Source organism: Thermomyces dupontii (assembly GCF_041956625.1).
Source record: "Thermomyces dupontii strain NRRL 2155 unplaced genomic scaffold VTN31scaffold_1, whole genome shotgun sequence".
NCBI classification, from domain to species: Eukaryota; Fungi; Ascomycota; class Eurotiomycetes; order Eurotiales; family Trichocomaceae; genus Thermomyces; species Thermomyces dupontii.
This window is the reverse complement of record NW_027192307.1, coordinates 3,720,454-3,735,559: the sequence shown is the minus strand read 5'-3', so window position 1 is coordinate 3,735,559 and position 15,106 is coordinate 3,720,454. Positions and strand designations below refer to the sequence as shown.

Sequence of the window (15,106 nt, the reverse complement as noted above, 5' to 3'; positions counted from 1 at the left end):
TCCCGTCCGCCCGCCGAGACAAGCGCCGGAGGCCCCGCAGCCGGTCACCGCCGTATCGGGAAGTGCGCAAGCCCAAGCGGTACGATGAGCTAGATTCCGGCGAGTCGTCCCGGCAGAGAGAAGTTTCTGCTGAACCGTCGTCAGTGAGCGCGCGGGGCGTTACCCCAGTTGCCGCTCAGGATGTGAAACCAGAGACTGAACCAGAGCGTCAGGTCCAAGTTCCGAGCACACAAGATGCCCGTCCAGAAAAGGAAAAATCTGAGTAAGTCCATTCGTGCATCACTTTTTGTATGTTACATCACTGACATGGGTCAGGCCGGAAACCAGCACTGCAGAAGCAGCCGAACCGTTAAGAGGAATATGACTACTAGGGAACGGTGATGATTCGTTGATGCTTCCAGCGGCTTGGCAACAGCCTGTGGAACTGAGACTGGCTGGCAGCTGGCTGCAGTCTACTCTCTAGTTATGTACAGTAGACTATTATACGCCCGGAACGGGTCATGCTGACTCGGAAATAGACCTAAGCCGAGTCCGTAATCTAACAAGTTGACTTTGCGCCCTATTTCTGGCAGTGTCAAGTCAGGGGCCGAAACTGTTTTGGGGAAATTAACTGGATAGAAGCGTCGAGCGGCTTGATGCTGAAACGGCGCCGGGAGATGACTAACGATAGTGTTGGCTCTCTGCTTAATTATTAACTAAGTATTATTATTATTATGTATGTACCTTGACAGGAAGCCGAAATAATCACGGCTGGCAGGAATTCACAAAGTCCCAAGTTAGTTACTCGTACCTAATTTTTCCTTCCCAGAAAGCACCGGGAGTCCCGGGTGAAGCAAAAGTCTCCTCCCTGCTCTCCTGGGCAATTTTTCTTCTCCAGTCACTCCTTGTCTGTGGGAGTCTGGATTCGCCCACCGAAGCCGAGGTGCAGTGCGCCTTTGTCTACCAATTATGACTGGCGTGCGTCATACTGCAGGAACTACCGCGGTTCTTGGGCGAACGATCTCTGTTAAGCCTTGGAATCTCATGCCTCCAGTCCGCGACTGAGGAACGGATACATCGCGATCAAAGGGCGGAAGACCTCTGACGCGCTGGCGCTCCGGACACAAGTTTGACGGTCACCAACATGTGGAAGAAAATGTCTCGTGCGCGCGACCTGCGCATCAGCGGCCCAATTGTAAATCCGCAGCCGCAGCCCACCTCGGGCACTGTGCCCTTCGCGCTCAGAGAATCCAAGGACTTGCCTCCCTTGCCCGAGTATGCGCATTTCCCAAAAAGCGAATGCTGCCGGTCAGACTCGGAAACTAACATACGCGTCCAGGGACGCGGTTCTGGATGGACCGCCGCCGCCGATGTCCTCGTCTTTTGAATCCAGCGCAGATGGCGGGCCGGTGCACCCGACCCCTTTCGCAATGGATGCAACAGCTTCGCAGCGGAATCGTTCATGGTCCCCTGAATACCGCATCAGTGACAGCGACGTGGATATTTCCCCTCCAGACTCCCCCATTGATCAGTATAACTTGTACAGTGTGCCCAGTCACCATGATGTTTCTCCAATCGAGGAAGATGATGTAGATCCTTTCGCCGACGTCCAGAAGAAGCCAAGTCAGACTCCTGGGCCTCGTAGGAACGTCGCAGGCGACTCGATGCCAACGGAGGACCATGCGGAGTCGTACCATCCAAGCAACGTGCCGGACCGGCGGAGTTTCGAAGAGACCCGTCCTGCCAATCCACCCGGATCCAGAGTGACAGCCTCATCCACTGATTCCCGTTTTCGTGCTGGGGAGACACCCCATCAAGCCCCGTCTTCAATACAAAAGGATAAGGAACTCCCCAAGGAGCTCCCACCACCGCGAGTACCGTGGAAAGGTGCAAGCGGTCGGACTCCAATAGTCCCTCCAATCCAGACCAAGTTCACCAGAAACTTTCGAAGAATGTCGCATGCGCAGCATGAGGAGCCCTCTAACCCTGCAACCGTTGTTGCAGGGTTCCAGAGTACGGTCACGACCACGATCACAGCAGAGCCTCAGGCTCACAGCAACCCCAAACCGCAGCGACGGCCATCTCGAGGCAAGCAGTCCGGCTCATCCCCAGCTACCTCCAAGCCGCTACCTGCGATCGACTCCTCATCATTCGGCCGAATCACTGGCAACAAGATCTCAGCAACGATCAAGCACCCCAGGGGAGTCCAGTCTTCCGATCTCCCGTCTGAGAATCAATCTCAGCAGTCCACCCATCGCGAAGCATTGGACGTCAAATACGGCCTGCGTAGCCGGTACGCCACCTCTCCATCGCCAACTCCGCCCGAAGCAACCTCATCTCCTCCTGCTCAAGTCGACACGACCTCATCCGCACCTGCTCAGCCTGATGTGAACCGGAAGGACGTCTCATCTCCCGATAAGTCCGATACACAACCATCGAATCAGTCGCCATCCATCATGGCAAGATCGCGGCCAGTGCCCAGTGCTATCAATTCTGCAAAGAGCACCACTCGCAAACCAATACCGTCGCAGTCAGAGACAGATAAGGAGACCGACAGCAAAGACAACTCTTTACCGTCGAAGAGCGCCGATATTCAACAGCGCATCAACTCGATGGAGGCAAGACGAAGAGAGTTGGCCATCCGCAGGGAGAACATCAACACCATCATCTACGAGCTCACCAAGGTCATCAAGCCCAGCTCCGTAGCCTGCGACTTCGCCACGCGCGAGGAGGTCAAACGGACTGTGGCCAGCCTCAACGCGGAACTTGACGACATTCGCAAGGAGGATCACGAACTCGGGATGAAGGTCGTTCGAGCGTATCGCAAGCGGGATGAGCTGGATGCGTACGAGGCGAGTACGCTGTGGGTGAGACGAGTGACCACTGACGAGCTGAGGTGATTGCATGACTTTTATTTAGCATTTGTACATTGCATCTTCATCATCTTCGTTCATTTCTTGTTGTTATGATGCTTGCCGATATTCCAAGCAAGGGACGCATGGCGCTAGGGACGATGTCAGGGATACCCTTGATGTTGCGATGCTGGATTGTATATAGAAAGGGACAACGAAATCTCATTGCAATTGCTATAAACATGAGAAAAAAAATGGAACGCTCAATCTATGCCAAAAATTCGTCGCCCATTGTTCGTTGATATATCGTTCAAATCGTCAATCGTAAATCTACCTCGCAAGGCACAATCTGGCTCGGTAAATCATTTCTTGCCAGATTTCTTGATACCCTGGGCGCCAGTACTCAGAGGACCCTTCCCCTTGGCCTTCTCCGCGAGAGCCTTGCGGGCCTTTGCCTCTGTTTGGAACACAGATAATTAGTTCGCAGTGGTCGAGTGACATGGGATCGACGAACCTTCTTGCTGCTTCTTCTTGAACTCGAGATCTGCCTCATCGAGCTCCTTCTTGTCTTTCTTTGGAGCCTTCAAGGGCTTAGCCTTGCCTCCTGTACACACCCGATACTGATCAGTTTGCAGGTCTTGAAAAATACCAGCCTCAGAATGGGAGGAAACCTTCTCGGCTTATGCCACCCATTTTGCACCTATCAAAATGATAGAACCCTGATCTTCCAAGGAATCGGCAACGCGCTTCTGCGGAATGAGATTCGCTGAGAGCAAGGGAAAAACTGGAGCATTCCAGGCGGTGCGGATCTGAATTGGAGAACTGCTTTACCGTAATCGGAATGACGGGAAGTAGTAAACTACACTAAACCAGAAATGGCATCCATCTTCTCTTTTCAACATCGCTCTGCGCTGGAAACTGGAAAAGCATCCAAATCTTCAGGCGACATCTGCAGCACGTCTATCAAGGTGGTTAGACTGTCATGATATTGTGAATTTTGCAGGCTGAGGAGCTAGGCATATCTCAATAGCCGGTTGGACTTCTCGAAACTTTCCATTTTCTCCTTTCGCTATCAACGAGTCATACGCTAACCCGATAACCGGTCTTAAAAAAAGACCCATCAGTAAGACCAGACAAGGTCCATCAGTCACTGCCTGCAACACCGCAACGCGTGACTGCGGCCATGTCTTCCCGCAGATCGAGATCTCCCAGCTCGACCCCGTCCGAGGGCGAGATCATCGATTCAGGATCAGAGACGAAGGCAACTACGTCGCAGACTTCCGTTCGTGGCAACCATGTTGACCGTCGCACCAGACATAGATCATCATCCTACTCTCCCAGATCGCCGCCGCCTCGCCGGCAGCCGCCGCCCAGATCCCGGTCCCGGTCCCGATCGCGGTCTCCCTACTACCGCTCGTCGCGAGGCGAGAAGCGGCAATACCGTGACGACGACTACCCTGTCTATGACGATCGGCGCTCCCGTCGGTACGAGCCGCGGTACTACTCCCGAGATGATGACCACCCGCGCGATCGCGATCGTTCCGGCCGCTACCGGGGCTATGTGGACTACGACAGAGACAATGAGTCTTATGGCGATCTCCGGTACACGGACAGCTACTCGTACGACCGCCGAGACAAGCGCCGGAGGACCCGCAGCCGGTCACCGCCGTATCGGGAAGTGCGCAAGCCCAAGCGGTACGATGAGCTAGATTCCGGCGAGTCGTCCCGGCAGAGAGAAGTTTCTGCTGAACCGTCGTCAGTGAGCGCGCGGGGCGTTACCCCAGTTGCCGCTCAGGATGTGAAACCAGAGACTGAACCAGAGCGTCAGGTCCAAGTTCCGAGCACACAAGATGCCCGTCCAGAAAAGGAAAAATCTGAGTAAGTCCATTCGTGCATCACTTTTTGTATGTTACATCACTGACATGGGTCAGGCCGGAAACCAGCACTGCAGAAGCAGCCGAACCAGCCGAGCCGCTGGACGAACAAGCGGCACTCGAAGCACGGCGGAAACGTCGCGAGGCCATCATGGCCAAATACCGAACTCAGGCGCAAGTATCGCTACGAGTGCAGACTTTGGAAAAGCCCGAGGTCGATTCGCCGGGCGCCGGGCGCAGTGAGAGTCCAGCAACTCCAGTCGGTTAGTGTCTCCTCAACCTAACATCGATGGTACGACCTGTCTGGGCTAACGATCGCGTTTCCGATACTTTTGCGCACTTCAGATCCTGTTGCGGAACCCGTCTCAGCTTCTGCCTTTGCCGTTGCGAAAGACGACGAGCTGGCCAATGCGACGACCGTCACGGATGGATTCGAAAGGGACGAGCCGTCCGCTGCAGATTACGATCCAACTCAGGACATGAGAGAAGACCAGGAACGACACGACAAACGGACCAATGGCGAAATCTCTGCGGCCGACTACGATGAGACCAAGCCAGAGCGACGGGACATGCCCGTTCCAGAGGCTCAGCAGCAGCCCGCGCAGACGAAGGATCCGTACGACATGTTTGCCGAGGACGATGATGACATGTTTGCTCCCGACGAAGCGGAACCGGCGCAGGGAACGACGGTCGCCAAGCCGGCTCCGCAGGCCCAGGAGCTCGATATGAGCATGATGGACAACTGGGACGATCCGGAAGGCTACTACATTGTGCGGCTTGGAGAGCTGATCAACGGACGATATCACGTGCAGCAGAATCTGGGTAAGGGCATGTTCTCATCTGTGGTGCGAGCGACCGACTCCAAGACGGGCAAGCTTGTGGCCGTCAAGATTGTCCGGCAAAATGACACGATGCGCAAGGCCGGAATGAAAGAGATTGAGATCCTGCAGCAGTTACGTGCCGCGGATCCGGAGGACAAGAAACACGTGATTCGATTTGAGCGGTTTTTTGAGCACAAAGGCCATCTGTGCATGGTGTTTGAAAATCTCAGCATGAACCTCCGGGAGGTACTCAAGAAGTTTGGGCGAGACGTAGGACTGAACCTGCGGGCCATCAAGGCGTACGCGCAGCAGATGTTTCTGGGCCTGAGCCTCCTCCGCAAATGCGGCATTCTGCACGGCGATCTCAAACCGGACAATTTGCTAGTCAACGAGCAGCGCAACATTCTCAAGATTTGCGATTTGGGATCGGCCAGCCCGGCGTCGGAGAGCGAGGTGACACCGTACCTGGTGAGTCGGTTCTACCGGGCGCCGGAGATCATTCTCGGGATTCCTTACGACTACGCGATCGACATGTGGTCGATCGGATGCACGCTGTACGAGCTGTACACGGGCAAGATCCTGTTTACGGGCCGCAACAATAACGGAATGTTGAAATCGATCATGGAGTGCCGGGGCAAGCTGCCGCCGAAGCTGCTGCGGCGGGGCAGCCTGACGCCAATGCACTTTGACGAGATGCTCAACTTCCAGAGCACGGAGGAGGACAAGGTGACGGGGCGGGTGGTGACGAAGGTGCTAGACTTTAAGAAGCCGACGCGGGACCTCAAGACGCGGCTGATGGGCAAAGGGTCCAAGGGGATGAGCGAGAGCGAAAGTAAGGAGTTGGCGTTGTTTGTTGATCTGCTTGATCGGTGTTTGGCGTTGAATCCGGAGAAGCGATGTACGCCGATTGAGGCGCTCAAGCACCCATTTTTCGGGAAGCGATGATAATGCTGATTCCTTGGGAGTGTAACTCCGGTCGGAGCACAACCTTGTATGGCAGGTTATGGTTCAGAATAGACAGATATTTTTTTTTTTTTGAATGTTCCTTTCCACTAGGTTATGTATGTACTTACTCGTATGTTCCAATCACAGCCTTCCACCATGCTTCCATCCATGTTATACTCATAAATCTGATCAGTTGACCCTGTTCCTGGACAGTGTAGCATTCACCCTTCTATTTCGTACCCATACCAGTGCACCCCTGACCTCGTGGCTGGGGGCCCCGCGCGCGGGTATGTATTCCCTAGTCTCCTTGTATGATGACTACGGCCAACAGGAACCATCGCAGCAAAAGCGTTATTGATCCTCCTGGTGCCCGTGTATAACTAGGTACGTTTGGGTCGACTGTTGTTGGCGTAGCACAGCTTCGGGCACTGGGGCACTACTACTACCATACCACCTCCTAGGTTATCTTCCATGGATCTTTCCCGCCCCGAGGCTTGCCCTTGCCCTTTGCATATTGCAAATGACAGGTTTAAGGTGGTGTTATCATAGTTAACTATCACAAGTATTTACGAGGTTGGGTACATAGGTAAGGTAGGTAGTTCGACTCGACGGGGTGTGCACTAGGAGTAAGTCGTTATGCAGTGTCCAATCAACCCTGCAACATCCATCATCAATCAGTCCCAAAAAGGATCTGATCTCTGCCCAAACACCGACGGCTTGAATTCGGTCAGCCCAAGGATTACTCGTAGTTGACGGAGAAGTGTATGTACAGGCTCAGAGATGGACCTCGTGACCAGGTTGAATTTACTATTCTATTTCCTTCCCTTGCAAGAAAAAGAACAAAGTTCCTGGTTCAGCTGTTGAAGAAAACGCGATGATCCCCTTCCTGGACTTGGAAACAAAGGAAAAAAGGAAAAAAGAAAAAAAAAAAGGCAAAATCTTCACCGCTCACATGACTGACAAGATCTCCAATCAAAGAGTTGTGTCTAAAATTAATTTTTTTTTCTCAGCTGAAGGAGGTTGCGAGATGAGACACCGCCTTCGATCGAGAATCCTTCCCAATCAAACGGATCGGGTAAAGAAGTAACCTAATCAAGTAAAAAAATTTCAGTCCAGGTGTTGGCCTCAGGCTTGCGCTCGGATTGTCTGGCGAGTCAGATACTCAGAATTGGATCAGTCAAAAACCTCGCCTTGGGAAGGTTAGTTGAGGTTCGGTGTGCGTGTGTGTAACTTATGTGTGTTGTGTCTTGGTCTTCCATGCATCTGCCATGTTTGCCCATCTGACCACAGACCTCCGTCCACGTCATGCCCTGCTGCGCATTCTGGCCAGGATAACCACGCCTCTCCACCATCTTCTGTCCAGTCAGCTGGAGACTCCGAGAACGGGGGAGGTGTGCATTTGCACCAATGATGGTTCTGCCATGGTTGACAAGACGACTCCACTGGTTGCGGTTATTGTCGATCCGTTGTTGATGGGGGCCTGAGGTGGTCCACTGTTGATATGCTCAGAGTCACGGACCACCAAGCGCCGATGATTGCCTCACTTTTTCTTTAGTGTCATTTTTTTTTGTTTTGTTTTGGATTTGTTTTGTTTTCTTGCCTCTGGTCGATGAGAAGGGAGAACCTGGAATGCTGGATCGAGGACGGACGGAATAGGCAGGTTATCCTTGATCTGGTTTGAAAGAGCTTGACATCATGGATGGCCTTAGGACTGGTAACTACTCGTACAAAGTTTGTATCAGTGGAGATAGGGAGACAGTGAACCCGGTACAATCCATCTTGACGTCAGAAATCTTAGCGATAGTTTTGGCCTGAGGCTGGCGTCTTGGCTTCTAGGGGATTGCTGACATAATCACACCGCCGAACTTCTGATTGATGGATTCCCCGCAGAGGACCTGCACTCGTGCATCGCCATTGCGATCTAATCAAATAAAACGCGCCGGACGGGGATCGAAGCATCGAACCAGGTCGCAGAGACGCAGAATGGGAGCAAGTGATCATGCATGCTGTATGTGTGGTTGCCTTCGACCGACGGCAAGAAACACTTCCCGGCCAGGGTCGAGCCCCTGGTCTCTCTGGCGGTGACTCGGAAGCGTGGTTGAGAGATTGCACTTGCAGAGGTTTAAGCAAATGTCAATCTAACGGCGGCACCAATTGCAGCGACTGGACTCGTCAAGTCGGTGGGCGGTTGACTCTCGAGTGGACTCAGCGCTTAGAACCGGCCCTCGTATCAGCGCACACTTGCACCAAGAAGAAAGATGAATGGCCGTCACGCCACCGCGATTAAAAAGGACTTGAAAGATGAGTCATGTTTGATTTGCGTGACTTGACCGGTTTCATCCATGTCCCTGGAATCAATGGAATGAAAGTAGGGATTGTACGCATCAGTCAGTCACCGCGTCATCGTGTGACTTACACTGTACTCTGTACACAGTTCCAGTAAGTAGGTATGTACTCGTACATACTTCCATCAGTCACCCAGAGTTCCATCATCCCAGCTCTGGACCTTGCCACTGCGCTCTGCAGCCTATCCGCTCCGCCTCTCAACGGCTAGTCTCGAAACTAAGAAATCCAAAATCCAAACTAAAAAGCTAGCGCTTCGCCACAGGCAGCTCGCCCGTGTTGGCAAGTGGGCAGTTGGCTCCATTATTAGTCAGCGCATTGAAGAATATTGGAACTCCACTGGATACTCCGTACTGTACATACATCCAGAGGCATGGACGAGGACCCCGTGTTCCCCCGGCCCTCTCTGCTCCAGACCCTTTTCCCAAGAGGTGATTCAACCAGGGTTCGATGCCTTCCAAAATAAGGCCCGCCCTAAAACTCTCCTCTTCACCCACACACACACTAACTTAATCACCGCAACGAGCGGGCGGCGGCTTGCTCAAGAATTGCCAATTGCCTATTTGCCCTGCCCCCAACTTCCGAATCAATCCATCCATTGACTCCCTCTGCACGCGGTTTTCCACAGTTTTATTCCTCCTTTCACCCTCTCCCATCATGCTGCTTCTTTTCCTCTGAGCCTCTCCTCCGCCTCCATCCTCTCCTCCTCCTCCTCCTCCTCCTCCTCCTCTTCCTCCTTCTCCGCCGTCCTCCTCGTCTTCCATTCTTTTCTTTCTGAACCCGGCTTCCAGTCCATCCTTCTCTCAACCGATTTCCGGTTTCCTATTTTTCTCCTTTCCTCTTTTCCTTTTTCCTTTTTTTCCCTCAATTCCCGGACTGTGCGCAATTCCACCGTGCATGTTTCTCCAGAGGCCAGTTGACCTTTACCCATTCCGGAAATCCGCCAGGTGCTGTTCCTTGACCGCCATCATCCTTTCCGCCTTTGTGGATGAGGGTACAAGTACTGCGTACCAGTACTCTCCAATCAGCCTAGAAATTTCCAGGCCGTGACGCTTCTTTCCATTGACCATTTCTTGATTTGGTGCTCTGTATTTTTTTTTTATCCCTTCTTCTCCACGTGCCGGCAAAGACGATACAACCCATGGTATCGCCTCTGTGGCACTGGAAATCTTGAATCCACTTTGCCACTAGTGCTTATCCTTCCCTATCCGGAAATCTAGTACCAACGCCGTGGCGCTGGACACCAGGAAATATTCTTCCCAGGAGGCCCCCCTTTATTATCTGCCCAGGACCAGGACGGTTTGCCGGGAGAGCTCCCTCCGCTGGTCAGATTTCCATTCGAGACCCGTCTTGGATTTCGGCCGCGGACCAGGCGCGTGATGTATCCTGCAATGTTGCCAACTCCGCCGCCGTCCCAACCACAACAACAGCCTCGCACCTGTACCCCGGAGAGCCGTTTAGGATTGTTGCTGGCCAATCGTCTGGAGCTGACAAGTATCATCGGTGTGGGCGCTTATGGCGTCGTCTACACCGCAGTCGACATCCACACCCATATCCCCTATGCCGTCAAGGCTCTGAACAAGGCCGGTCTGGACCCTAGGCAGCGCAAGTTCCAGCAGCGGGAGATCAAACTTCATCACCTTGCCAGCTCGCACCCCAATGTGGTGTCGTTGCTGCGCATTATGGATTCCGTCGATTGCACATACGTGATTATGGAGTTCTGTCCTGAGGGCGATCTCTTCTCCAGCATCACGGAACGCGGTCTCTTCGTTGGGAATGATCTGTTAGCAAAGCGTGCTTTCCTGCAGATTCTAGATGCTGTGCAGTTCTGCCATTCTATGGGGATCTATCATCGGGACTTGAAACCGGAGAACATTCTCGTCACCGACGGCGGCATGACCGTCAAGCTGGCCGACTTTGGCCTTGCCACCACGGAAGCGCACACCCCCGATTTCGGCTGTGGGTCGACTTTCTACATGTCCCCAGGTATGCACCATGCCAACTGTCTCGCCTCGACTATTGCTAATGGCCAATAGAATGCCAGCAGCCAAACCCCCGTCCATTCTCCAGCTATGCCTCGGCGCCGAATGATGTCTGGAGCTTGGGTGTTATCCTCGTGAACCTCACCTGCGGACGCAACCCATGGAAGCGTGCTTCGATCGAGGACAACACCTTCCGGGCATACCTGAATGACCCTGATTTCCTGCGCACCATCCTGCCCATCTCCGCGGAGCTCAATGCCATCCTGAAACGCATCTTTGAGTACGATCCGGCCAAGCGCATCACCATTCCGGAGCTGCGTCGGTTGATCCTGGAGTGCCCAAGGTTCACCACCTCTGCTGCCAAGAAGCCCGAGCAACTGGCTCCGTATGTTTACTGCCGCTATCCGCCGGTGCCACCGGCCGATCTGGCCAACGCTCAATACTCCGACTCTGCCGTTTCGGACACCTCCTTGACGGATGGGGAGACGAACTCCACCGTGTCGTCGGTGTCGGAGCGGATCGGCGACTCGGATGACGGGCTCGTCTTCGAACCTCAGGTGACGTCGATGGCTCTGGACCCGGCATACAATTTGTGGACCCCCGTTCAGATGACGGGTCTTGCCGAGAAGCCACATGCTCCTTCCCAGCCAGTCATGGATCCCTTCGTCGCCGTTTACTGAACGGAGGTAATTTTTTTTTAATGACACGACTCACGACTTTGCCCGGATAATTCTTCGCTTTGCAATCGGATTCCAGAAAAAAGAAATCATCTGCACATACATCGCCGACTATTTGTTTTATATTGCCGGGGCGGTTCATTACGTTCAATTTTCGAAAGACGAGGAAGGCGTTGTTGTTCATATGGATGGGCTGTCTGAAAATCTTTCTGCAAAAAGAAAAAGAAAAAAGAAAAAAAAAAAATAAATATCCTGATGATGAATGTTACGTCGCATTTATTCGGGAGTTGGAGGCTTTCGGTTGATCTGATCTGACATGAACCTTAATGCTTGGGAGGGAGGCAAGATGACAAGCATACTATGCATGTACTATTTCAACACTACCGGCTTGAACTTGAAGTTCGAACGCAGGTTATAATGAGCAGAGGTCTCGTCTCTTAAGTTTCAATATTGTTTATGTAGCGAAGTAAGATCCCCAAACGTGGCAGTGCCGAGCCGAACCAAGGGCCAACCCGACTGGCTTTCGCGCGCACACACCACACATCATTGCTGAAACCAGCGTCGTGTCTTTATGGCGACGAGACGAGACGAGTCGACTCTGGTGTGGCAACACACATCTTGTCTACCTAACTAACTACCTAGGTAGCTACATGTTCAACTCAAGTTCTTTTATGTAGTTTGGTGCCTGAATTGCTGCTTTGGTTCCGTGTTTCATCCAGGGAAAACAAGAATCGAAAAAAAAAAAAAAAAAAAAAAAAAAAAAAAAAAAAAAAAAGTTTGATTCATCACACTGCCCATGGATTCCCCTCCGCTGGGACAGAAGACAGAACATAGAAATTCACTTAGTTACCTTCTTCGACCGCGGAAATGGTATGTACCTAGGTAGGTACCTACATGAACCAGACGGGCCCCTTCCGCTGCAGTCCGGAACGGTGCTCGTTTCGTGGGTTATCTATGATGTATATATATATTATTGCCTCCCACCTCCCACGGTGTGATCTGCAGGGACCAGTGTATATACATATATGTCCGTTGAGCATGGGATGATCCCGCTCTTTTTGCCCCTTGCTCCGTGGGAATCGCCATGAAATATTGTTATAACCATTAGTTCAAAAATAGAAGCAGGAACGAAGAAGGAACCGGGGGTTGCCACGATCATTCATCCAAGCTTTCCTGAGGGTAAGGAATGGGAGTACGAGTCGAGGCGATCACGAGATCAATGAGATTGTATATATATAAAGGTCAACGATACCAATGTAGTACCTACTACTATGCTGGCTGCCCAGCCCACTCCCGATGCAGACTCTCCAATATCACCTCGCACCGCGCAATCGCCTGCCGCAGATTCCCACCCGGGTTGGATAGGTCGTACCTTGTCTGTTGTGTCTGGTAGCGTCCACCCGCGAAGACGACGGCGATGCCCGCCAACCACTCGTCCTCGACGCTGTAGTCGTACTCGTACTCGGGCGGCGAGAAATCGTGCGTCAGGCCGAGCGCCAGGGTGTTCATGCTGTGCTCCATTGGACCTGCTCTTGCTTGCCATGCGCCGTGATGGCCCTGATGGATGTAATCAGGAGGATTCTGATGATTTCCCTCGACCAGCAGCGGGTTTGGCGGGAGTCCCATGATCGTCCGCAGTGTGGCGAGAAGATCCCTGGACTTGCGCAGGACGCGATGGACCGCTGGACTGGGATTGTGTATTATCGCGGGTTTTGGACACATGGGGTACATGTTGCCGTGCTCGGTCGGCGATGATGAAGCAGGAGGAGCCGCCGCGGGTTGGGCACTAGTACCAGCACTGGAACAGCACCCTCCACGAAAGAAGGGCATCATCTGCCCCAGTACGGCAAGCACGCGTTCCAGCGTCGACAGCGACATCAGCAGATTGGGGCATTCCTTGGGACAAACGGGACACTCTGCGAACCTCTGGCAGACCGCCAACGAAGACAGCATCGTGTCCACCATCATGTCGAGCCGGCCGCCGCCCACCACGGATGCTGATGCAGACGCAGATGCAACGTCCTGCTCGAGAAAGTACAGCTTGTTTTGACTGAGGATCTGCCTCTCAAGGCAGTCGCAGCAGAACTCGACCGGCGTGGGCGGCTCCGTGAAGGAATTGTGGTGGAATGATGGCGGTGAAAAGTCAAAGATCTGATCGGTGGACACTGGCGATAGGTACGCGGCAGCGTCGCTGATCCCCGACGATGTTGTTGATAAGGGATCACCGGATTCCGTCGCCACGGACAGGTCCGGCATGAAGTGGTTATTTCGCGGGCTTGTCGAGATGGGTGATAGGTAGGCGAGTGCCGCCTGGTCCATGTCCATGTCGGCCATATGAATAGAACTGGGACCAGTATTTGCCGAGTCCAGTTCTGTCGCCATGGTCTCACAACCAGGAGGACGTGATGGCTGGCCAGTGTTAGCCTGAAAGCCAAACCGAAAAAAAAAAAAAAAAAAAAAAAAAAAAAGGGACGACGGGCTCACCTGCTGATGCAGGAACTCATCCTTGCTACTCAAGAAAGCCGTTGATATCACCGTCTTCGTCTTCCTCGCTGCCTCGCCTGCCCCATTGCTGCCACTCTTCTGATCATCCGGTCCCTTCCCTTGAAGAGTCTCGAGCTTTCTCAGGGTCGCCTTGTTTTTGCTTCCCTTGGGCTTGCCTGCGCGGCTGGCAATGCTGTAGTGGCAAGGGAATCCATGCTTACTGCAGCGCATGCAAGTGGTTCCTCCAGAACATTTCACCTTGGATTGCCGACAGGGTTCACAGGCTGATCGGTACCGTGGCTTATCCGGAGTAGTGGAAGGCACTGATATCATGGTTCAAAGGGAAAAAGAAGAAAAAAAAAAAAAAAACAAGTCTTAATGTGCCAATGAGAGATCGACGTTTCTTTTTCCAGCCCTAAACACAGGATATCGCATCAAGAAAAAAAGTCTCCAGTTTCATCGAGATGATCCCAGTTGCAGCGTAGAAACTGACAAACACTAAATCCAATAACTCTCTTCTATGGACGTACATATAAATCTAAAATCACAGAAGCACCTCCCTCAGGCAGTTTTCGGACCAGTTCGGCGCGGATCTCTCTCTCTGCTCGGCTTCAATGCAGCCCTGGACCTTGTCATACCTTGGCCTTGATGCCTCGACTGACCTTAACCGAAGTGCGCACATTTCCCGTCCCGCGCCGCTTGGCCAACTTGGCGAGCAGAATGAAATGAAAACCATTCCACCTTCTTGTTGAGTAGGAGGGACATGCTGGTTCAAACATCCAGTCAGATCACGACTGAAGCGAGGCGGTCAGCCCATCCATGCCCTTTGGGAAATCAAACACGAGCTGTATTGCCCCTATTAGTCACAAATCACACTTGCGAATTCAGACAGGATATGCCGTCGTGTATGTGTGTGATGTGTGTGGGCAATGGCAAGGAAGACACGGCATAGATCATGCGCATGCCGCCAGTTCCTCTGCTGGTCGTACGAAAGCACGCGGGTATCCCGTCCACGGCGAGCTCAGCAGGACTCGGCGCCGTCGTGTAATTGGTTCCTGGTTGATTGCCAATGGCGCAGTGACGTTCTTGGTTTGAGAGATCTGATCGAGTCGAGGATCGTCCGGGTGGGGAGGGATCTCTTCTCCAGCA

The 15,106-nt window shown here is 52.8% G+C and overlaps 5 protein-coding genes across 5 annotated transcripts; 3 read left to right on the top strand and 2 right to left on the bottom strand.

The window, feature by feature from the left end:
- Positions 1–1,123: 1,123 nt before the first annotated feature.
- Positions 1,124–2,879, top strand: VTN31DRAFT_1404 (uncharacterized protein; the record flags this gene model as incomplete). Its single annotated transcript, XM_069401458.1, has 2 exons — positions 1,124–1,254; positions 1,319–2,879. 2 exons carry the CDS (start codon positions 1,124–1,126, stop codon positions 2,877–2,879), a joined length of 1,692 nt encoding a protein of 563 aa, XP_069264260.1.
- A 314-nt stretch (positions 2,880–3,193) lies between these two features.
- On the bottom strand, positions 3,194–3,524 carry VTN31DRAFT_1403 (uncharacterized protein; the record flags this gene model as incomplete). The annotated part of the gene is made up of 3 exons (XM_069401457.1): positions 3,194–3,288; positions 3,346–3,435; positions 3,503–3,524. The coding sequence occupies 3 exons, from the start codon at positions 3,522–3,524 to the stop codon at positions 3,194–3,196; spliced, it is 207 nt and encodes a 68-aa protein (XP_069264259.1).
- A 490-nt stretch (positions 3,525–4,014) lies between these two features.
- On the top strand, positions 4,015–6,471 carry VTN31DRAFT_1402 (uncharacterized protein; the record flags this gene model as incomplete). Its single annotated transcript, XM_069401456.1, has 3 exons — positions 4,015–4,709; positions 4,763–4,968; positions 5,051–6,471. The coding sequence occupies 3 exons, from the start codon at positions 4,015–4,017 to the stop codon at positions 6,469–6,471; spliced, it is 2,322 nt and encodes a 773-aa protein (XP_069264258.1).
- A 3,722-nt stretch (positions 6,472–10,193) lies between these two features.
- Positions 10,194–11,476, top strand: VTN31DRAFT_1401 (uncharacterized protein; the record flags this gene model as incomplete). Its single annotated transcript, XM_069401455.1, has 2 exons — positions 10,194–10,800; positions 10,851–11,476. 2 exons carry the CDS (start codon positions 10,194–10,196, stop codon positions 11,474–11,476), a joined length of 1,233 nt encoding a protein of 410 aa, XP_069264257.1.
- A 1,266-nt stretch (positions 11,477–12,742) lies between these two features.
- Positions 12,743–14,290, bottom strand: VTN31DRAFT_1400 (uncharacterized protein; the record flags this gene model as incomplete). Its single annotated transcript, XM_069401454.1, has 2 exons — positions 12,743–13,882; positions 13,958–14,290. The coding sequence occupies 2 exons, from the start codon at positions 14,288–14,290 to the stop codon at positions 12,743–12,745; spliced, it is 1,473 nt and encodes a 490-aa protein (XP_069264256.1).
- Between the last annotated feature and the right edge of the window lie 816 nt (positions 14,291–15,106).